General features: G+C 48.1%; 1 protein-coding gene across 7 annotated transcripts in view; it reads left to right on the plus strand.

Moving 5' to 3' along the window:
• LOC141952551 (S-adenosyl-L-methionine-dependent tRNA 4-demethylwyosine synthase TYW1-like) overlaps positions 1-15,127 on the plus strand; it is a 110,928-nt gene extending 95,801 nt beyond the window's left edge. For 6 of the 7 annotated variants that reach the window (XM_074890136.1, XM_074890139.1, XM_074890137.1 and 3 more), the window contains one exon: positions 13,180-15,127. In XM_074890136.1, coding sequence (XP_074746237.1) covers positions 13,180-13,401 — 222 coding nt within the window. In that variant the 3' untranslated portion in view covers positions 13,402-15,127. Of the gene's footprint in view, positions 1-9,071; positions 9,279-13,179 lie in introns of those variants that run through there. The other variant, XM_074890140.1, reaches the window with a different exon arrangement.
• Positions 15,128-24,147: the final 9,020 nt, after the last annotated feature.

Below are 24,147 nucleotides of genomic sequence, written 5' to 3' on the forward strand. Positions count from 1 at the left end.
TACAAGTGAAATGCCAAAAAAAAAAAAATATTTAAAAATGCAGGATATGAAAAATGTCAAGTACAGTTTGGCTTTCGGAACTCCAGAAAAGCTTACTAGAAAGATAATAAAAATGTATTATAATGTGCTACCTAGGCAATTGGTGGAGCAGCTACTTATCATGTTAACTATGAGGATTTTAGTCTTTGCATATTCTTTGCTTGTGTTTGAAGTTATGAATGCTCTTGTGTCCCTCACTCAAGTGGGAGCTGCTTTTAGTGAGGGGTGGTGTAGGGCTTTCCATGCACGGTGATTCACAGTACGCACGGGGTTAAAATCACCACCTGCAAAAGATCCAGAGTCTTTTAAATCAGCGTTTGAAAATGATTAGTCTCCTTGTTGAAAACTTCTGCACAGTTACAAAACTGTTGCTTGCTTTTGTGTTTTGCTATTTTATGGGAACAGCTGTAAAGGAGCAGAGAACAATGGGATACCTGGCATTATTTTTGTTTTAATTCAACTTAAAGTTGCTTTATTTACAGTCTCAGTCTTGGTTGTTGCCATTGGCAACTGTGCCTGAGCAAATCCTCGAATGCAAAATTTTTTTTTTTCCATTCTAAGGTGAAGGGCCCAGGGAAAGAAAAGAAACAGATTGCCACCTAACTTATTGGTGCATAATTTAAGTAACGCCATTAGTAACAAGAATAGATTGATACTGGCCCAGGAGGAATTCAGCAGCTGCTTTGCTTTCCAAAGCCATTAGGGGAGGGGGTCTTTTGGAAACAATCTATACTAAATTGTACTAAAATAACTAATAAAAAATAAATTCAGTTCTATTACATTTAATTCTGAATTTCAGGCTCCAGTGGAGAATAAAATTTGTCAGTGTGTATTATTTGCAGAAAACCTGTGCTCTGGGAACAATCAAACTGTAGTGAGTAATTGCAAAATCAAAGGTATCCTTATAAAGTCAAGGAGTTGCAGGAAGATGGTAATAAAATCGTTACGAAATGTGATTTATTTCACCGTGTCCTGCAAGGTCTGGGTTTTGAGGTGTTCAAACAGTTCTCATATTAATAATTTTAAATGCCAATATTGAAATGCCAACCTGTACAAAAGAGTCTGGAAATGTCAGAGAAATAATGCATCTTGCTTGTAGCCTCTGCTCCTTGATTTATGAAGAATCGTTCATTGGCACCTGCTTACTTGATGAATAATAGTTTAGGATTTAGACTCTTAAAGCCAGGGATTTATGTAGAAAATGGGATTTTAGGTAGAGGAAGCTGCAGTTTGAATGTCTGGTGTTACTTTCTTGGGAAATCAAGAGGCAATGCAGAGATAGGAGCTGTTGTGTTTGGGGTATGTCAGTGTCTTAAAAATCTACCATTAGACTTTCTTTCCCCCCACACACACACACCTTTTTTTTCCCTGCTGACCAGATGTGGGTTCACAGAATCACAGAATTGTCTAGGTTGGAAAAGACCTTGAAGATCATCCAGTCCAACCATTGACCTAACACTGACAGTTCCCAACTACACCAGATCCCTCAGCGCTGGGTCAACCCAACTCTTCAACCCCTCCAGGGATGGGGACTCCACCACCTCCCTGGGCAGCCCATTCCAACGCCCAACAACCCCTTCTGGAAAGAAATACCTCCTAATGTCCAGTCTAAACCTTCCCTGGCACAACTTGAGGCCATTCCCTCTTGTCCTATCGTTTGTTACTTGGTTAAAGAGGCTCATCCCCCCTCTCTGCACCCTCCTTTCAGGGAGTTGCAGAGGGCCATGAGGTCTCCCCTCAGCCTCCTCTTCTCCAGACTAAACCCCCCCAGTTCCCTCAGCCGCTCCCCATCAGACCTGTGCTCCAGACCCTGCACCAGCTCCGTTGCCCTTCTCTGGACACGCTCGAGTCATTCAATGGCCTTTTTGGAGTGAGGGGCCCAAAACTGAACCCACTCATCGAGGGGCGGCCTCACCAGTGCCGAGTACAGGGGTAAGATCCCTTCCCTGTCCCTGCTGGCCATGCTAGTGCTGATATAAGCCAGGATGCCATTGGCCTACTTGGCCACCTGGGCACACTGCTGGCTCCTGTTTATCTGGCTGTCAGTCACCCCCCCCAGGTCCCTCTCTGACTGGCAGCTCTCCAGCCACTCCTCCCCAAGCCTGGTTCCTGGTGTCCCATTGTCTTTCTGCAGTTACAGGTGAAGTGTTTGTGAAAGCCTTGAGGACTCAATGGGTCTTGGGAAGTGAGATGTGTCCTACTGAACCTCGGAGAGCTTTGAACCTGGCACTCCTGCACTATCCAAGGACAGCTTAAATTGTCTAATAAACTTAAGCCTTACTGCAGAATGTTTGTTTTCCAGTTACCCCTCACAGAGCCCTAAAAAAATAACACAGAACACCTGCACCCTGCTCACAGTGACCTGGAAAACCGTTAGTTACTGGTATTTCCACTTTTTTTGGGCCAAGCAGGTATCCGCTTCTTAAGCCTGAAGGACAAGCAAAGACAACCAGGGTTGAGTGCAGTCCTCCTTTGGCTCCCACGGGTGGGAGAGCTCCTCTGCCCTATCTTTTCTGCATGTTCCTCCCAGCTTTCTGCTCCCCCCTGCATGCTGGTTTCCATCTCTCCTTGAGAGGTGCCTGGTGTGTTTTGGCTCCATCCTCTTTGATTCTTTAGCCATAATGCTGAATTCTTGAATAATTATATTTGTTTTGTAGTATATTCTATAAACACCATGGTACAAAAAATCCAATTTATTACAGTGCTTTTGAACTAATTGGCTCAGATGTTGAGACGGGAGCAACTTTATAATTTAACAATTAATTCAGGTAGCCTTCTCCAGAGAGGGGCCTTAGGTGGCTGCTTTCCCTGGGCTGTAACAATAAGTGTATCCTCGAGACGACTGTAACAAGTGCTTAAGAAGGGGGAATATGCTGCAGCTGCCTTGCAGAAAAGATTTTTTTGAATGAAAGTTAGCATCTTGGTGATTTTTAGAATAAAACCCTTTGCCCTGCTTTGTTGAATTTGCTTTATGCCTGTGTTTACCACCCGCTCCATTGTGTCCAAAAGCTTGCCTACCAATTATCTCCTATTATGTTCATTTAAATTTCTACCTCGCTTTTGCAAGTGGGTTGTTTTCCAGCCACATTCGCCCTGTTGCTTTGCAGCCACAAGTTTCTTGTTAGTGCAGTTTGGATTGTGTGCTGCTGCTCGGTCTGGTCCTTAGCAAGTCTGCTGGTAGGTGTGAGCATCCCTGCCTCTCCCCTGTGGTGCTGGGATTGATTTCCATGTCAATTAGCCATGCTTAGCACAGGGAGTAGTCCTGAAATCACCCATTTTGTTCTCTTTGGAAGCCTCAGTTAACAGGGTGAAATGAATGGCTGGTAGGCTCGGAAAAGTGTCTGTCATCAGTCTTTTTTGCCTTCATAAATGGATGTGCCTGACCTTCCACAAGCAGATCCAAGTCTGTACCCCTGGATCCAGATGTCCCCTCGTGGTGTGGGTGCAGTCCTGTGCCCCGGACCTCCCTTGGCTCACCAGTTGGACTATTTCCCTGGTGGATGTGGTCCGGGTTAACGCTGCGTTGTCCAGTGTGGCAGGGTGAGCCTGGCATCCACAAAATGACCCAAGGCAGATGCTTTCAGGAAGGTCCCTGTAATCATTTCCCATAACCAAAGCACAGTGCTGAGGGTACACAGGGTACCTCCAGGTGTGGGTATTTGAACTGAAATGAGTTGGGGGGGAATAGTAGCTTGGCCAAAGGTGCTCATCAGTCTCCATCAACCAAGAAGTGTTCCCAGCAAAGAGGGAACTGGCCTTTTCCTTCCCACTGTGTTTTCCAGCAGCACCCATGTCTATACCACGGGGGCTCGGATGGGACGTGAGGGCTTCAGGTGCGTCCTGGCTGCGCTTGCAGAAGGCTTGAGAGGTTGGGTGAAAGGCGTTGAAGTTGTTCCATGCTGAGCATTTCATCTATATTTAGGGAGAAAAAGGAAGCACTTAACTACCAGCTGCAGATCAACCAACAAGGGTTATATTAGAGAAAAATAGTCCATCACATTTTATTTCCTTCCTGCCTTGCAAATCATTTGGAGAGTGTAAGCTGTCCTTGCAATCCAGCATCCCAGATCCAGAATTTGGATCGTGTTCTCTGCCTGCTCGCCCATCAGTTACCCTGTACCTGTCACAGCATTACTGTGCAAGGGGAAAAACAAACCTGGGTTGCTTCTTCGTGTCAGAAAGTCACCAAATAAGTGCAACATCCCCACATCTGCAGCAGATGCAGGGGATGGGATTATTCCCCAGCTGAGGACAAGGCGTCTCAGTAGCCAAAGAACAGCCTTAGTGCAGGTGTGAATACAAAATGTTATGTTTCCTGAAGGTTTTTTTTTAATTTCCGTTGTCTCCTTCCAAAAAGGAAGGTGGCTTTGCTGTGCTTGATCTGTTAGTTATTAAAAGAAGATCATAGTTGTGCTAAAGTAATCCGTTTTTCATCCATCGGAATTAAAACTGTCTGGATGTAGCCCTGGCTTAACTGGGAGATGAGATGTTCCGCTCTGCAGCGGGTAGAGATTAAAAAAAAAGAAAATCTGCAATAATGAATCTTTTCTTTAGAATAACTCATGCAAAATGAGATGTCATAAATAGAAGCTAACGACCTGCAGAGGAACAGTCCACGGGCGTAGGGCCCCCCAGCGCTGGCGAGGGACGGTGCCCGGCAGCAGCGGGTCGGGTCAGTGTTGGGTTGGTGTCGCCTTTTTGTTTCGCTTCCTTGGAAAACACAGTAGTGAATCGTGTTTCCAGGCTTCCTAATTGCCAACTTTGGAAGGTGTTTCAGCTGCTTTAACATGTCTGATTGCTAATGAGCACTGAAGGCACCGAATATGTAACTACAAGGCTATATTTTGTTTCCATCTAAAATTGGTGGAATCTTTTGGTGCTGTTAACTGTTCATAGACACTGGCTGCAGGGGTTTAAAGCTCACTTTTTCCCAGGGCTCGGTGTCACTGTGCAGATTTTTGTTTAGCCCTACGGACACGGGATGTAGTGAGACTCACCTCTGCGTGCCTGGTGTCCTGTTGGATTGGTTATTACCTTCTGTTGCACGCATTTGTAACTTAATAACCAGCTAAATCTTAATTTCTTCCCCTTAAAGCCTGAGGTTATAACTGGTAATTAAAAAGAAAAGTGTTTTTAGCTTTTTAACAAGCAATATGACCCTGTTAAGATTAATTTATCTACAATATTTCTTCCTCTTTTCCTGAGTGACTCCAGTTCAGTCACTTCCACTGTCGAACAAAGGGAGCCTTAAATAATTGTGAGCCTTAATTAGGTGAGAAACGGTGTGTAATAATTCAATTAATTGTTTGTTTGACTTGGAGAGCTTCATACTGGCAGGTGGCGAAAATAGTAATAGCAATTGCATAATGTGCTTTGCACTCCTATTATATATGATCTGTTTAATAATATCCCGTGTTTTGTTTATTGCAATGATGGGCTGTCTTCAAATTTAAATTAAGGAGCTCAGGATTGGAGCCATCAAGATCATTTTTCCAGCTGCCTTTTTGATGTTGCACCCAGAGAAGTGGCTGACGGTGGCAACCAGCAATAGAAAACCCGTAGCTGAAAGCTGCTGCATTGCAAATCTGGAGTGGTAACTAATTCCCAAGTAACACATTTGACATGGCTTTACCCTCTACTCGGAGACCTCCTGTTTCAGGTCTTAAATGCTTCTAAGCCAGCGACCTTGGGAAGTGGAGCGGGACGATGTAATTTGATTTTTCATAAAGGTCAAGCCTGGCAGGGCAGCCATGGTGAGAGTGGGATGGACATACCTGTCCCAGCTTCCCGCATGGCCTTGGCTGCAGAATCACAGAATCATCTAGGTTGGAAAAGACCTTGAAGATCATCCAGTCCAACCATTGACCTAACACTGACAGTTCCCAACTACACCAGATCCCTCAGCCTGACTACCCGTTCTGGAAAGAAATACTTCCTAATATCCAGTCTAAACCTTCCCTGGCGCAACTTGAGGCCATTCCCTCTTGTCCTGTCACTTGTTCCTTGGCTCAAGAGACTCATCCCCCCTCTCTGCACCCTCCTTTCAGGGAGTTGGAGAGGGCCATGAGGTCTCCCCTCAGCCTCCTCTTCTCCAGACTAAACCCCCCCCAGTTCCCTCAGCCGCTCCCCATCAGACCTGTGCTCCAGACCCTGCACCAGCTCCGTTGCCCTTCTCTGGACACGCTCGAGTCATTCAATGGCCTTTTGGAGTGAGGGGCCCAAAACTGAACCCTCTCATCGAGGTGCGGCCTCACCAGTGCCGAGCACAGGGGTCAGATCCCTTCCCTGTCCCTGCTGGCCACGCTAGTGCTGATTTCTGCTGCAGTATTTGAATTCCTGCAGCCTGCAGGAGCCCAGCTGCACCATCTACAGTTCATGAGATGACTCTGTCCATTGGAGAAAATCTGGATGTGTACAGTACTGTGCTGAATGTGGCTCTCAGAGCAATCCTCTGCCAGCTTTGTGCTGTTTCTTTAGAACCAATATGCTGCAGCAGACCTGGGGTCTGTAGCTGTGCCCTCGTCTCTTTGGTGACAATGAAAGTGTAAGAGGAAATAAAAGGAGTGATGGGTGTTAGCTCCTGCCCTCCCACATGGCTAGCTGTCAAAAGTAGCGAGGACAGATTTATTTTTGTATTCATATATTCTCATATATATGAATATATATACATATGTATATGTGAATATTCACATGCATCACTGCAGATTGATGAAATTTGCAGTGTTCTGATGCTGCTGAGTTGTTCCAGCTGCTGCCAGGGGTTCTAAGGAGAGGAGCATCTCTTCTACAGATATTTTTTTTTCCTCAAAATACTCTTAACATAAGCCCTGTACTATGCCTGTGTGGAACAAGTGGTCTTCAGTGACACTGGGGGCTGTGAGCTCACCTGACCTGAGAGACACAGTCTACGCAGCTGGCAGGAGGCTGCATGGATACTTTAAAACAAGGTTTTGAGTTTCAGTGTCATAGATATGTATGTGCGGAATTAAAAATAAATAAATCTGCTTATGACCTGTGTGCAAAGCCACACTCCATCTCCCCAGAACAATGCTTTTCCTTAATAGCAAAAGAATATATTTAAGTTCAGCAAAGAAAGTATTTCAAGGAATCACAGAATTGTCTAGGTTGGAAAAGACCTTGAAGATCATCCAGTCCAACCATTGACCTAACACTGACAGTTCCCAACTACACCAGATCCCTCAGCGCTATGTCAACCCAACTCTTAAACACCTCCAGGGATGGGGACTCCACCACCTCCCTGGGCAGCCCATTCCAACGCCCAACAACCCCTTCTGCAAAGAAATACCTGCTAATGTCCAGTCTAAACCTTCCCTGGTGCAACTTGAGGCCATTACCTCTTGTCCTATCGTTTGTTACTTGGTTCAAGAGACTCATCCCCCCTCTCTGCACCCTCCTTTCAGGGAGTTGTAGAGGGCCATGAGGTCTCCCCTCAGCCTCCTCTTCTCCAGACTAAACCCCCCCAGTTCCCTCAGCCGCTCCCCATCAGACCTGTGCTCCAGACCCTGCACCAGCTTCGTTGCCCTTCTCTGGACACGCTTGAGTCATTCAATGGCCTTTTTGGAGTGAGGGGCCCAAAACTGAACCCACTCATCGAGGTGCGGCCTCACCAGTGCCGAGTCCAGGGGTGAGATCCCTTCCCTGTCCCTGCTGGCCATGCTAGTGCTGATACAGGCCAGGATGCCATTGGCCTTCTTGGCCACCTGGGCACACTGTTGGCAATCAACCCCCCCAGGTCCCTCTCTGACAGGCACTAAAAACCAGACTGAGGGTATCCTGACAGCTTCTCCAAAGATAATTCAAAGATAAGTTTTCTTCTCAGGAAAGAATATAAATGGACTATAGTAGTGAGCTTTTTCTAACTTTCTGTTTCAATGCTCAGCCGGTGCAGGGACTGTAACATTTACAGGCTCTGGATGTATTACTTCCCGTAAAAAAAGAAGTCTTTATGCCTGCAATGATTTTGTTATTTTTTTTGTGGGGGGTTTGGTTTTTGTTGGGTTTTTTTGGAAAACAACCCCCTGCCTGCAACACCAAATATGTCTTGCAGCCCCGGGCCACTGAAGCTGGGGGCAGCAGCGTTGCTGTTGGCACTCGGGGGTTGGTTTGTGGGGGGCAGCCGGGAAGGATCCAGCTGCTCCGTGGGGAGAGGAGACAGGGAGTGGGGCACCCCGGCAGCACGGAGCCCCTGCGTGAGCTCTCAGCTTGTGTTGCTTGGCTGGGATTTTAACACTTGGACAGGGAGAAGACTTAATCATTTCTGAATGTCTAAGAGCAGAGCTGGCAGTTGGTTTTAATTTGGTTTTTGGGATGTGGGACCTAAAAGTGTGGACTGGGAAGCATCAGACCTGCTGGCCTTATAAAAGCTGGGTTGCTGAGCCTTGCTTTTGCAAAATGCTCCTTTAACATCTCGTGCTATGTTCAAACCAAAATAAGTGTCGACTGAAACATTTGCCAAAGCCATGTTTTAAAATGCTGGAAATCATAACTAGAAAAGCTCTCAGAAGAGCAGCGGGCTCTCCCTGCCCTCCTGTGTGATGCTACACCACTTTCTGTGCCTCCCTGCAACTGAAGCAAGTGCTGTTTTCCCTGGTTACCACTGATTGATTTTTGTGTGTGTGCGTGTGTGTGTGATCTTCAAAACCATGCATAAAACTGCTGTATTTAACCATTAAACCCTGTGCATCTGCCTGGGGAAGAATCCATTTGTTGGACTACTAAATCTTCGTGTCCTCGAGTAATTAAAGAGTAGCTGTTGCAAGACCCAACGTTCTGCTTTCTCTTCCCAGTCTTCCTGCTGTTCCTGGGGGATGCTGCGTTGCAGCACAGCTCATCGGAGGAAGGTTTCCCATGGGTCCTCTTCCCCATCTGTCCTCCCACCCCAGCGTTTGCTCTGCAAGGGTGAGCTCTGCGAGGAGCCCCAGCAGGCTTTGCCCCACTGCTCTGCTTTATTCTTTTATGTAGCCCATACTATTTAGTCCTTTTCTGAAAATACTTTAATTTTTTTTTTGTAGAGTGAATGGATGAAGAGGAGCCTCCTCATTTCAGTGTGTTTTTTCTCTGAAGAAAATATAACATTACCCTTGTTAGGACAAACTAATTGATTTTTGGCTGACTTCCATTTTTCAGTATTAGTGTTTCATGTGTCACCATCTCTATCTCTCTCCTATATTTTATCCCTTCATATAAACCCTGTGTTTATTTCTCAGCAATTATGCATGTCTGGAGGAATGTAGTAAATTGTACAAGTATATTGTCCTCGATACATGCATACATTTTTACCCCCCAAAAATTGCTTATGCAAATCTGTTGATAAGAAAAGAAATATGTAGCGTGACTCTTCTCCTTCATGAATGTTGATGGATTTTTGTAGCAAGAAGGTTCTCTCTCTGCAGTCAGAGCATCTGTAAACCTACTGCAAAAGATAATTTAAAGAAATTTCCTGTTCATATCCAATTTTTTGAGAGAAAAGAGAGGTGTTAGCCATGCTCTGCTGATGCTCCCCGGTAACTTGGCTCTCCGTTCTAGTCCTGTTTCCTGATTATCTTTGCACTATATATATATTACTTTTGCTGTAGACTGTTTGAGAGACTGGCCATGTCCACAGACAGCACAACCCCAGGTAGCTCTGTCCTTTTGCACCATTGCCCTGTGATTCTCCTGGGTCCAGCCGTGCCATTCCCAGCAGAGGTGTGTAACCCCTTGACAGATGTCCCCCATGGCGGTCCAGCGTCACACCTAGATCTGCTTCTCTGGGCTTGAAGGCCATTATGAGTTTCCCCTTGTTTCCTTTGCCTCTTGTTTTCCCAGCATTAATGCCTGCTCGGGGCAGTGCTCCTTGCCCTGGCTGTAGGATCTGCAGAAATCGGGCAGGTTTTGCATTGCTGTGCACTGGTGCCCATCTGCAGGGAGCGGTCGGTGATGGGACCATGGGGACCAGAGCTCAGGGCCGCTGGGAGCACGAGCTGCAAGGGGAAGGTGTGAACTGGCTCCTGTGTCATCTCACTTTTCAAGCAAAGCCCTCGAGGAGGGTGAGTTTGCCTTTCCAGGCAACACAGTCTGGTTTCAGAGCCAGCTGAAGGAGCTTATTACTTTTCTTTATGATTCTAGCTTAAAAAAAAAAAAAAAAGGAAGAATTTCAGCCATTTGTCTTTTGTTGATGTATTTATCACCTTAAAAGACTTAACCAGGTAGTAAAAAATTCAATAAAAAACCTGACTGCATTAGTCTAAAATAACATTGATGTTTAGCATTGGCTCGCCTGTTATATGGAAGTTGTGAAACTATTTTGAGTCTTAAATATTTTGTTATCTATAGGATAATCACAAAATTGTTCCATCTGTAAATCTTGTGGGCAATTGAGGCTGCTCTCCCCCACCCCATATTTGTCTGGTTTTTATTCCTCAGCAGAAGTAATTGCTTTCTATGACACACTTAGTCCCATTTCTTCCTGTTTTATAGCTGTGCTATTGCAGCGCTAAAGTTATTTAATATTATTTGATCTGCTTTTGCAATGAATCCCAGGCAGCCTTCATCTGGTTGTTCTGGTGGGAACGGTATCATCACTTCAGTCTGCACCAGCCGGCTCCCAGCCTTAACAGCTCCGTTGTGTCAGGAGCTGCATGTTCAGATGGGGTCAAAATTAAATAGCGTAAAATCTCACTTTGGTGACCTAGCTAAAGTTCAGGACGCAGAGCAACGCATGTGTTTTATGAAAGCCTGGAGGGTTTTGTCCTTCAGCGTGAGGGGTTTTATCCTCAGGAAAACATATGTAGTGCTTTATGCTAAGGGGAGTGAGTGATGAAGGGAGGAGAGGGCTGAGGTCCCTTCAGCCACTCACCAAGCCCAAGGGGGGAAAAATAATAGTTTTCCTCTAAAAAGAGAGAAACCATCTGATTCTGACCTAGAAATTCGTGTCAGAGTCTCATCCCTGTATGAAGCTGCTTCCTCCCTCAGCTGGGCAGTGGCAGGGTTATGCTGATGTTGAGGCTGCTGTGGATGATGAAAGCACCAGCACTGATGCTGGCCCATTCATAGGCTGGTGGTTTTTTACCCACCCCTTGCCAGTTAAACCAGTTGTGAGTGCAGGTTGGCACAGGGACTGTGACTGGCTTGACGCAGCAGTGGTTTGAGTGGGGCTTCGTCTAAAAATAGAAGAAACAGTTCTCAGTATCTCCTGCAGGTAATAGTATGCTGTTTTCGTGCAGTCTCTAGCTTTAAAATTCTGGAGAGACAGAAGTCTCTGCCAGTGTTTGGGTTGGGGGCGGTGGCTGCAGCCTGTACCCTCCTTTCAGCCGGTCGGGTGGCACCAATATTTCCTGTGGCTTCGGTGCCCTTCCCGAGCCATTCCTGAGCACAGTGTTAACAGCTCATTGCAACCTCCTCCTTCTGTCCTGACATCAGAGCATCACGTTGAAGGAAGCAGGCTTTACCCAACTACCTCTTCAGTTGAGCTCCAGTCTTGGCAGCGTTTTTGTTCTTTATGTGCTATGTTTCTCTTAGTTGGCCTCAAGGCTATCTAGGGACCCATTGTGGGAATAAGCTCAACAGCTCGTGTGCTAAACAACTCTCCCATGTGCCGTGTGTGTTAAAGGCTTTGCTGGATCCTGTGGATTGGGGTTTTTTTTGCCCTTAATTTGTGTGAGAATTTGCTGAGCGTTAGTGAATCAAATCTGGGGGGAGCAGGGAGTCTTACGCGTGGTGTGAACTCGTCAGCTAAGCAGCTCCACACGCACTGGGAGGGGAGTTCAGATCTCCTGAGCCTGGATCCTCTTTGGGACCTGCTGCTTTACAGGTGACACGTTGTCTCCTCTGCTGTTGCTTTACTTGCAGCTGCACTCTCGGGAAAGGACGTGTGGCCTTGGTGGAAACACGGCCTCCACGTTGGCATATGAAGAATGAGCGTTGGGCGAGTTTACAGCGAGACTCGTTACCTGCTGTTATGACTCCGCAGTCTCACATCTCCGCTCCCTTTGGAGGACAGCTCCTGCAAGAATTTGCTGTAATTGCGCGGGCAGCAATAGATTACCATTAGCAATGTTTGATTGCAAAATTTTGCAGGTATCAGCAGTTTTTCCAACCAAAAAAGCTTTTAGCTCTTGGACAGAAAGTCAAGTGCTATTTTAAATGTATAGCCATCAGGTTTTTGAAAAAAAATGGGGAGTCAGTCTGTTTTCCCTCTCTTTTTTTTTTTTTTTTTTTTTTAATGAAGTGCGTAATAAGCTCTTAGATAAATCCTAATTGAGGATTCAGTCAAGGCTGTTGCTAAATTAGCAGAGCAGGTCTGCTAGACAAATGTAGCTTCAGCTTGTCAAAATAAGTAATTCTTAAAATTCTCACATGGAAAAGAGGATTCATGTCATTAAACCTTTTTATCTTCCCCTGTTCCCAAACACAGCCCTCTTGCCCTTTTCAAGAATCACCCAAATCCATCCCAGTCATCACAGCACATGGCTCTAGTGTTGCTCCTGTGCCATTTTGCTAGGCAGTGGCTGCCCTGGAGTCGGTGTCACACGCTCTGAACAGGGGCTGTGGTTGACCTTTGAAAGGTCCCATCATCAAGGGGTACCGGGGCATTGCTCTCAAATTTATACGTTTCTTCAAGGGCTCTTCCAGTTCCCCAAACCAAGTCTTTGAGGTATAAGTGACACCTGGCAAGTGCTGACACACCTGGGAAGGCTTTGGGATGCACCGTGGAAGCGTTCCTCCTGGCAAAGTGGGGCTGAAGTGGTGGTAGGATTCCGTGCTTTGAAGGCTTCAGCAAAACACCCAACAGTCAAACCCTCATGGAGATTATCTGCTGGTAGACAGCACTAAATGACTAAAGCCGTAAGAAAAACAGCCATCCTGTGTCAGTGTGTGTTGTCAAACCCCGTGGATGAAATGTAGCTCAGAAACTATAAGTTCTGGTTATTTGTCCACCTGAATTTCTTTTTTTCTATTAAAGCAGTTATCTACATTAGCTTCTGGATGGCTTTGCCCTGGACCTTCATGTGGATGGAAAATTAAAACAGACTACGGTTGAGTAACAATTTAATACCACCCAGCTTGTCTTAGCATAAGTGTGGTATTTGGTATTCCTCATTGCTCCCTCGCTCAGTAACACGTTTCTTCTCCTTCCAGTTCAAGATCAACGGCGAGTGGTGCACCTGGATCAACTACGACCGCTTCCAGGAGCTGGTGCAAGAGCACGAGAGGAGCGGCGGGTCCAAGACCTTCACAGCAGCCGATTACACAGCCAGAACTCCTCACTGGGCACTGTTTGGGTCCAGAGAAAGGGGGTTCGATCCCTTGGACGTAAGATACCAGCGGAAGAACAAAGCGAGAGACATCTCTGGGTGCTGAGGTTAGGTTGGGGCTGGCCAGACTCTGTCTGGCTGGCTGCTGAGTTTTGGTCTCTGTTTCTAGGCTAACACCAATTTTGAATCTATTTACCTATTTTTTTCTGACGTTTGATATTGAGGAGGAGGGTAAAGCCTTTATTTAAAGTTTTAGGGCTTCTCGGATGAAAATATTTATAATGCTTTTTATCTCAAGATAAATCACAAGTGGTGCATGCCAGCACTTTATCGTCACTGGCAGTGTGATGAGGGGAGGTGGTGGCTGTGGCCTCTGCACTGTTTGGAGTTGGATGTGGAGGGGGAGTGTTTGTTTGACTTCTGTGCCCTACTGCGAGGAGAGCCCGGCGAGTGCTGGCACCCAACTCAGCAGCAAAACGTTCCGTGTCTGTAAGGATAAGTGCCAAGGGGACTTCAACACCACAAGCTGGTTGGATCTGTGCAGGTGGGATGGCAGACAGATCTGTATGTAAAAGACTGAGCCCTGCTGAAAGTATCATTGTACAGCCAGCAACAAAGATTTCTGTATTTTAAACACTGGTGCCAGTTTCTATAAAGACCCTGTCTCATCCCCAAGAAGCTGAAGCTTGGGAACTGTGTAAGTAACAGCACCCCTATTAATATCATCTGCAACTTCTGATCTCCCCAACTGTCTTCCAATTTCATGGGTTTGGCAATGAATATTTTCAGAGTAGTTTTATCCCGCTCGCCGGCAGCCCCAAACAACAGGGCTTCAGTTCAGCTCCTGCTGATGGTGAGGACGTGCTGCGGGGAGGCAGCAGGCTTGGCCAGCAGCAGACGGCTTCCATTGCTCCACCTGGGCAAGTCAGCAGTGTTGCTGCTGCTTTGGGTGGAGGCGGTAATCTGATTTAAATGAAAACTGAATCCAGTTGCAATCTCTTGTGTCAAGAAACCAACTCCTTTAGTTTGGAGAGGTGACGTCTAGGCACGAGGTCCAGCGACATGTCCCCAGTGTTGCTCTTGGAGACCCTGGGCCGTGCCTGGCACTCTGCTGGAGGGTACTGCAGCCTGGCTGGGAAGTTGCATTTAAATGAGAGGGAGGTGGGTTGTTTTCTGTTGGGAAAATCCCCACTTTCATGTGCTGAAGACCTTTCCCTTTCCATTTATGCAATATCCGTGTCGGTTGCAGTCCCCGACAAGTTGCAGAGGGTCAGTGTGCGAATGCCCACGGCAGACCCCCCCATGTCTGACTGTACCTTCACTTGCCAGATGTCTGAACTAGGCTACGACTCCTCCCACACCCCTGCTGATGGCTCCCACCCTTGGGCAGCCCCCGAGGCCTCCTCCCTCCCTGCGCCCAGCCAGACTTTTGGGGTGAATGGGCTCAGTGCGGGAGGGGGGAGGACAACGGGGCTCCTCTGTCTGCTGCGTGGTGGCTTGACCTGCTCCAGCTAAAGCCCTTTGGCTTGAACCATCTGCAGAAACAGCTTTACTTTAGACCCAGAGGTGTGGGCCGGTGCAGGGGAAGAAAACACACTCATGCTCGAGCGTTTTTGTTTTCCTGTTGAACTCCAGGAACACAAATCAGAGGCATTCACAGCGCTTCCACCTTAACGGTGAGGTCCATAAGCCTGAGATTCCCAGCGCCCACGGTGCTGTAGATGGTGAGCTTTCCTGACATTGTGATTTTATTTCTTTTTAAAAGAACATAATTTCTTAAAACTGTAAAAAGTATTTTAAAGAAGAAAGAAAATAAAGTAATTTTTCCTAGAGCACCTTTGGTGTGTCACTGCTGTACGAGACTTTGTAAGAGGGGATGCTAAAGGGATTTTAAGGAGATCAAAGGCACAAACGTTGCAGAGTATCTTCTTTTTTCTCAGTAGCATGTGGAGTGGAAGGGAGAGCATCTGTGTGTCCATGGATGATGGGGAGGGCTTGGCTGATGGGAGGCTGTTCTATAACAGGTCAGTCACAAAACGCTGAATGGAGGTTGGAGGTGGTGAGAAGTTACCCTGCTTCCTCAGGGCGATGCCAAGCAGGACACAGCTGCCACCAGCAAGCCCCGGGGAGGGACAGGACATTTTCAAGCCATCTGGCCATCTTCCTGCAACAGAAACCTGGCACAGGAACATCGCTGCTCGGTGTGCATTGCATCACCAAAGCCCAGCTGTGGGACTCACAACCCCGAGGTGTCTGCGCTCTGCGACTGCATCTGGCTGGAGGCTGAGCTCGGGGTGCCCAGTGTAGGCTGGTGAGACCCTGTGTTCAGGCCTTCGTGTGTCACGGCCCATCTTGAAAGCTGTGGTTGGGGTGAGCCCGGCCGTGGTCATGGCGAGGTCCAATCTGGGCTGCTAGTGCTGCTTCCTAGCTAAGATGTCTCCATGTGCTTCATCCTTTACAGCCCCATTCATATGAGAGCTGGAGAGTACCCAGCTCATCTGAGAGGGCTCCTCTTTGTTGCCGCCTTCCGCCAGAAAATGTTTTTTTAATGTTCTTAGTGATACCTTCTGCTGTTCAGTGAATGGTGGAGGAAAGACATGGGTTCATTAAGGGCATTGAAAACTGGGTGAGGATCTTTGTTTTGTTCAGCAGTGGGCACCTGTCTTCAAGCAGGGTCTCCAAAATTGCTTTTTTCTTCCTTCCATGACCATATTTTCAAAAAATGAGAGGTTAGACTTAGGGACTTGGTTTCCTGAAGGACCTGGCTAGAGAAAGGGTGCTCTCCTTTTCCCTCGTGGAGAAGGATTTGTAATGTTCCCACCACAGCTTCACCAGGGGAAATTCCATCCTCTGCTGAGTTATTCCCCTGTTCTCTCGGTTGTGTCTGACACCATTTAACTCCCACCTGGGCTTTGAGGTGAAGGTTAACAGCACAGGGAAGCCCAGGTGCTCTGTGCTGAAAGATTTGAAGCTGTTAACAGGAAAAAAATACGCTAGTAAGACTTGTTCTCTGACTCCAGTTTGTGGTGGGAGGGATGCTGTGTGGAAAAGGTGATTTCTCAGAAATTCCCAGTGTTGGACCACGTTTGAGTTAAAAACTTGCATTCTGGGCTTATTTTGCAGAACTAATGCTGTTTGAGTAAAAATATCAGGGGTGAGATGCAGCTACCTGAATACAGATGTTTAGTAGGTGCAGAGACTTCTCCAGCCACCAGCTCTGCTCTGCAAGACTCCTGGAAGATCTGGCACCAGCCGTTGTCCCAGGGCATCTCCCAAGTCACCAGATGTGCACGTTCAGGCTGTGGTCTTCCCTGTTTTCTGCTCAGCTGTGGGATTACAGTCATTCTTGTTCCTCTGTGTGACCGCTTGAAAAGGTAGAGCATGGGGGAACTTTCCTGTAGCCAAGCTCAAGAGAAGGGAAGTTCTTCATGCGTTAAGAAATAAAGATCCACAAGTATTTCACTGCCTCTTCATCACCAGCCTCCTGGGGGTCAGGTTAACTGAGGACAGTGGCAGCTTGGGCAAGACATGAGCTTTTTGTGGGACCCTTGTTAACCCTGGAGCATCAGTTATGTGTGGGCACGGCTGGAGTTTTGAACTGGCATGTTTGATGTCCACCATAACCCACCATATTCCCCTCAATGGCCGGCAGCTCTTCTGCACCTATTCCTCCTTTCTGGGCCAGACACCTCCATCCTGCCCCCACCTCCCTGACACATGAAGTGGCTATAAATCACCCCAATCCCTTTGCTAGTCCACGGTGAGCCCTGGTAGCAGCCAGTGCTGCCCTGGGGCTGCTGCCCTCAACAGCTGCCGCGGTGATTAGCGCTTCATGTAAAATGCTCCATAAAGCCCTCACAGTGTCTTCCCTTAGAAATCCTAGGGGAGCCCTAAAGAAAGCTCTGTGTGTTTTCTCTGGGCTGTGTCATTAGCACTATTTCTTCGCCCAGCCCCCCTTGGGACACACAAATTGCTGCTGTCCCCGTTACAGAGTGCTTCTCCACGGGCCATTTGGCTCAGTTAAAATAACTTGTTGGCGCTGTAAGAGGCTTCTCCCTGCGTCCTCACGTTCCCTCCCTCCTTCTCCCTGATCCTCCCTGTGTCCTCACGCTCTTCCCTCCTTCTCCCTGATCCTCCCTGTGTCCTCATGTTCCCTCCCTCCTCCCTGATCCTCCCTGTGTCCTCGGGTTCCCTCCTTCTCCCTGATCCTCCCTGTGTCCTCGGGTTCCCTCCTTCTCCCTGATCCTCCCTGTGTCCTGACGCTCCTTCCATCCTTCTCCCTTGTTCCTCCCCACTGTGCTCCAGGGCTCTGGGGCAAATCTGTCCCAAGTGGGTGCTGGTGGCTGGTTCGCAGCCCTGGAGATGGGGCCAATGGGGCCACCACTGCTGGGGCTTAGAGGAGAGGACAGGGAAGAGGGACAAAGTGGGTGAGGCCAACGCCACGGCAACCCCATGGGGCTTGGCAGCTGAGATGTCTTAGAAAAATCATGATTTTCCGTGCTTGGTGGCTGGAGGGAAAACACAGCCCCTGAATACCAGGCAGGATGGTAACTAGGGCCGCATCCTGCCTGCTTGTCCCTCCTGGGGTCCATCTGACATCTGGAAGCTGCTCTGAGAGCAATTTGGGCAGGATTCGCTTCTGCAATTACACTTGAATTGCCTTGTGCTTAAAGCAAATCTTTCAACACACGTATCCGAAAGCAATCCTCTTACACAAGTAGCTTTCAATTCTACAACTTAATACAAATCGCCATCTATAGCTATTTTGGGACACGCTAAATTGAAGAGCCAGCCAGCCAGCGTGGGTGCTGCTGTAGCTCCCGCCGTCTGCAGCCGGTCGCGGGGATCGTGCTCCGGGTGTGCTGGGGCCAGGGAGCTTCGCTTTTGCTGGGAGGGTTGGGTGGTTTGGGGTTTGTTTTTTTTTTTCTTTCAAACTGCTTCTAACAGTAGCATTTCATGTCTCACCTGAAATTGCTTCTTTTAGATTTAAAATAGATTGCCACTCACCGGGATGCTTGTGCGGGCTGGAGGTTGTGGTTTTTTTCACAGGGAAGCTTTAATGGTATGGGATGCTCTCTGAAAAAAAAGTGTTCTTCAGTTAAATGAGGGCTTTTTTATTCTGCCAGAGATTGGTAAAGATCCCAGACGGGGATCTTTACCATGATTTCAGGATCAGCCCATGTTCTTGCAATGGCGATGCTCTGTCGCTCTAAATATATCTGATATAGTAACCGGGTAATGACAACCCATTTTCCACAGGTTGTGATTTTGACCAGAGCCACCCTCCAGCAGCACCTGCCTGTGGTGCTGAGGGTGCAGGGGGGGTCTCCATCCTCCTCCCTGTCCCCAGGGATGCCCAGGACTGCCCCCCAGAGAACTGCCCTCCCTCCAGTTTAGGGGGGTTTTGCCCAAAGCCAGGGCACAATGTGCTTCCTGGGTGCTGTTCCCAATGAAGAGGGACCTGTTGCTTCAGTAGCCAAACTGGAGGCTTGGGAGGTTTCATCCTAAAGGCAAAATGGGCAAAAATGATTTTAACCACTTAAAGCCAGGGAGTACTTGAGGAGCCGTGTGCTGTGGCTCCTCTGCCTGGCCCAGCCTGGCATCCCTCCGTGCCGCTGCGGGGACTCTCCGGCCGCGCTGCCGCCGTGCCCTGACTCACGGCGTGAGTCATTCAGCAGGGGGGGTTGTGTTTCATTTTTGAATGAGGATAAATATATTTGTTTCCAAAAATCTCCAGCAGGAAAACATCCCCCAAACAGAGAATTGTCATCCATCAGCTTTGTCTTTGTCTGGCTCCGCTCCTAAATCATTTATAACGTTAGAGCTGCTATTGTGCCTCGAGGGGAAAGGAAGAAGATATCTGAATTAATTGAAGGAAGGGCATCTTTTTCGTTTCGTCAACTGCAAACTGAGCCAGGAGTTGGCAAAGGCTGTGGGCCCCACAGGGGGGACCTGACCCAGCAGTGAGAACATGTGCTGCTCTAGAGCTTGCTGCAATGAAGGAGAGACAATTAATCCTGGGGAAGTATTTCAAAGGAAGCCCTTGCTTTTCTGGAGCTGAGCTTTCCTGGAGGTGGGAGCTCACCAGTTCCTTCTCCTCCTCCTCCTCACCTCCATCTCTGTCTCCTCCCCTTCCCAGCCAACGAGACCGACTAGCAACCACTCACTGCAGCAGGGATGGAGGCGGCAGGAGCTCCTGGGTCTCATTTCTAGCAGGCGTGGGACATTTAGGAGGAGATTGGATTTCCTTTGGCCAATCCAAATGTTTGCTCCCAAAATCCGGGGAGCGGCAGCATGATTGAAGCCAACATGAGCACGAAGCCGGGGTGACTTCCTGGCTATCACCATCCACTGCCCCTTCCCTGATGCCCATGTCCCCCTTCCAGTGGGGGGGGCACAAGCCCATGTGGCTGCATCCTCCAGCATCCTGGAGCAGGGCCACCGTGCTTGGGTTGTCTCCCTGGTGCTTAGGCAAATCCTGGCCTCTCCATCCCAAAGCATTCCTCTGTTATTACTTGGAAAGGCTGAGGGAGAAAAGGTCTTTCTGCTGTTTGCACAGCCCTTGTGACCCCGTGTTATGAGCGACCCTCAAAAAGGTGACATTGAGGTGATCTCCCCATCGCAGGAAGTGTTCGCAGAAAGGTGGCAGAGGTGGCGATAACCACCTCTGAGAGCATATCGCTGGTTTAAATTAATTATCAGCGTCTTCTGCAAGTGGGGAAGCCCCAGGTGGAGAAAGGCCAGAGGAGTGAGAGGGCAGGGGGTCCCTGGGGTGGGGAGAGCCTGCGCAGGGGGCAGGGAGGGGCTCCCAAAGTCCTGCAGCCTCTGATGCCGAGGGCGGCCAGAGACCCAGCAGGGCCCTGGAGACACGCAGAGGCTGGGAGCAGTTATATTTAGTCTGGCGATATAAAGCATTTCCCTGAGAAGCTGCTGTTTGTGTCAGACTGGAAATAATTTACTGTCACACCAGGCTTTCTATTAGTTTTACTATTTCTTCTTCTGTTTTTTTTTTTTTTTTTGTTTTTGTTTTTGTTTTTTTTGTTTTTTTTTTTTTTTTTTTTATCAAAAGCCTGCCCTGCATGCTCAGCACTTGCCCCCAGGTCTGATACCCCAGCTGTGACTTTCCCTGGTTCCTGGCTGACCCTCTGCCCTCTCCACAGGGACTGATGTAGCCAGAGCTCCCTGTGCTGCATTTCACAGCAAGGGGGGACCTGGCGTGATGGGATATCGCTGTGCCTGACCTGGCCTTTTCCTTTTATACCTCTAAAACCCCCATGTGGTGGTTTGGAAATGCCACTCAATACAACCTCCCTGGAGGATGCTCACCTGGCTGCAGTGCCCATCCCAGGGCTGGAGCATCCTCTTTTGTTCTATATCCCATCTTATCCTTAACTTGCCAAGGCCACAGCTCCATATATGTGTTAAAAGTGTCCAAAATGGTTATTCCCCATGAGAGATCTCCAAAGATGGCTGTGGGCTCCTCCGATGATGCTACAAGGGTAGTGAAGATGCAGCCCTGCACTGGGGATGGCATTCCTGCGCAGGGCTCCCTACTTCCACTGGGAAATTTTGGGAGGATGCAACTCAGAAGATGCCAAAAATTGCTGGATCTCTAGTGCAAGAGGGTTTGTTACAGCAGGAACAAGCGATAGTGGCTAATCCCTCACCACAGCTGTGCTGGTGTGGGCCAGGTCAGAGAGGAGCCGGGAGCAATCGCGCTGGCCTGGGGGTCCAAGCTTTCCAGTAAATGGTAAAAAGCTCAGTTCCGGTTTTCTATGAAATGTAGATTAAATCTCTTGGGAGCTTTAATTAGATTTTTTAAAAAAAAATATTTTCTCCTACCCTTTTCATGTATTTTAAACTTTTTCTTAAAGACAAAGATTTGAGTTTTTTTAAAAAATAAACTGTTATTTTGAATGAAGAAGGAAGCTTTCCAAGGGTTTCACAACCTAAAAATGAATGTTTGAACTGGAGGATGAGCTGGGAAGAGTCTGTCCTCATGGACAGTTTCTGCTTCAGTGATTTGGTATTTCCACATTCTCCCCCGTCTCATTTCAGGGTGGGCTCAAGCCTGCTGGGCAGCCGCCGGGGTGGGGGGGTGGGGGCTCGCTCCTGGGATGTCCTGGCTGCGGGAAGCCAGATCGTGGGATGGCCCTGGCTTCCCCATTGCACAGTGACTGGTGGCATCTTTGGAATTAAACTTTCTAAACCAAAAAAAGCGTTTCAGGATAGATCGAAATCGATGAGAAGGCTTGCAAGAAATCATTCCAGCAAAAAAATACCCCACAACACCTTGAAAAAATTCACAGAATCATCTAGGTTGGAAAAGACCTTGAAGATCATCTAGTCCAACTGTTAACCCAGCACTGACAGATCCCAACTCCACCAGATCCCTCAGCGCTGGGTCAACCCGACTCTTCAACCCCTCCAGGGATGGGGACTCCCCCCCTGCCCTGGGCAGCCCATTCCAACGCCCAACAACCCCTTCTGCAAAGAAATCCTTCCTAATATCTAGTCTAAACCTTCCCTGGCGCAACTTGAGGCCATTCCCTCTTGTTCTATCACTTATTACTTGATTAAAGAGGCTCATCCCCAGCTTTCTGCAGCCTCCCAACAGGTAGTTGTAGAGGGCGATGAGGTCTCCCCTCATCCTCCTCTTCTCCAGAAGAACAGCATTCAGAATTCAGAACAACAACAATTGTTTGGAAAAAAATTTGTGATTAAATGCTGATGGGAGAAATCCTCCAAAATGTGCTGTTTTTTTCTCCAGCAGAGCCCAGCTTGCCTAGACATGAGCTGGTTCAGGTCCCTGAACCAGCCGAGGACTAGTCCCTTGCCTGTGGGGTGGGTTGGGAGCCCTTGGCCATCCTGGCCGTGTGGCCCGTTCACCTCCTACAAACAGCTGCGCTGGAGCCGGCTCCATCACCTCGTCCTGCCACCTTACGCCTTTCTACCGCTGGGGTTTTTTGGGGATGCTGATAATAACATAATCCTCACCTCTGGGGCAGCCATCTGGGAGCTTAAACCGCTGCTGCCTCGCAAAATTTCATCCTCTTTGCCAGGGGCTCAGATTAGATCAGCTGTTTAAATCATCTTAGCACTAAATACATGTTATTTAGAAAACAGAGAGAAAGCATCAAAGACATGAATAATTAGCTGTTAAACGCTGCAGCCTCACGGTGGCTTGCCCCAGGAAATGTGAAGCCACTTGTCAAATTACCCGCAGCCCCCAGAGCTGCTGAGCTGTTGTTGGCCACTGGTAATTTCTCCTCCAGCTGGGACTGGGGGAGGATGGCAGGCGAAACCCCGCTGGCAGGTTGGTTTCCCCCATAATCATAAAGATGGGACCTGGCTGTGAAGTTTTGCAGCAAAATGGGCTCGTTGCAGCCTTTGCTGTTGTTACGTCCCGGCCATGAAGCTCTATAAGGGGGGAATGATGCCTTTAAGCAGCTGGTGTGTCACCTATAGCATCTCACATCCTTGTTGGAGCTGGCAGAGAGGCAGCACTGCCTCGCTCCCCTGGCCTTAGCATCGATATTTCCACTTCTTTCTCCAAAAATGAGAAATCCACCAGTGCTGGGGGGATGGAGAGCCCGCAGGGAGGTTTGCGCAGAGCTGCCAGCATTGCAGGCTGCCTGCACCCTGTGCTCGGTCACCAGTTCCTGCCTTCCCTGCCTAAATGTGTGATGTAAAACATATCCACTTGCTTCTAAATGTTTTGTTAATCAGAGTTTTACTCCTTCCCACCCCATAGCTGTTATATTCCTCTCTGGCTGTATTTGGCTCTGATGTTTTGGCAACCCAGGAGTCTGCCTGGACATCCAGGGGGTCACAGGACTTGGAAGTGCAGAAATTTCAGCCTTTTTTTGGGGGGTCAGGTCCTGTGGTCCTACTTGAAACCCTCGTGATGCAGATGCCCAGCAAGAAGATGATGGTAAAATGTTGCTCTTTTCCCCATCTCCCCACCCTGCCACTGCGCTGTGTCCCATGCACCCACCCTTCCCTGGGGGGAGCAGCTTTAGGGTTTTCAGAAATATGTTCATTTGGGGTTTATTTTCAATAAAAGGCAAGAATTGTAGGAATCCAGCCCAGAAACACAGAAACAGACCCACCAGCACTTTATTTCATTGAGGCACACGTGCTTAGCACGGGCGAAGGTGTGCCCAGTAATTCCATGTTTATTCCATCCCTCAAATCATACTTATGAACAGCGTGATTCACCTCAAAAAAACCCTGATTTAAGAGCAATATTTGCTAATCGAGTGCTTGTTTTGAAGCAAGCCGCATGGGAAGAGGCGTTTCATCCTGAGCTGGGGGGTCTGGCTCTGTCAGCAGGCGATTCCCCCCATCACGCCGTGCCCCTCGCTGCGGCTCGGGCACCTCCACTCCCTGCAAAGTCACGTCAGCCTGCACCGGGAAGGGGTATAACTGACACGTGGCATTAAGGCTGCCGCTAATGAAAGTGGAATAACTCCTTGGGTTTTTTAAAAAATAAAAGCTCCAGGTTATGTATGATTTAATGAGATCCTGCAAGTCCTTTTTTTTTTAATGTGGAAATAGGCTAATTAACAACAATAATACAATAAACCAATAATAACAAAGGGAATTAGTTGTGGCTCACAGTTTCTATTTGCTGCTTTGGGACAAGTCTTTGGCTTCAGATTCTGCTTTCCCTTTCCCACTGATGGCTTATCAAGGTGGCCTTCAGGTTTTGGGGAACTGGGGGCTCCCATCCTCATTCCAGCCCCTCCAGGTCAGGGATGGCACTTCCCAGGTACCTTCACCGGCTCCGATTTGGTTGCAAGCCAGAGAAGTGAGGACATTTTTTTGAGCCTAGGGGTTTAAATTGGAC

The sequence above is a fragment of the Strix uralensis genome, chromosome 20 (genome assembly GCF_047716275.1).
Source record: "Strix uralensis isolate ZFMK-TIS-50842 chromosome 20, bStrUra1, whole genome shotgun sequence".
Taxonomy (NCBI): domain Eukaryota; kingdom Metazoa; phylum Chordata; class Aves; order Strigiformes; family Strigidae; genus Strix; species Strix uralensis.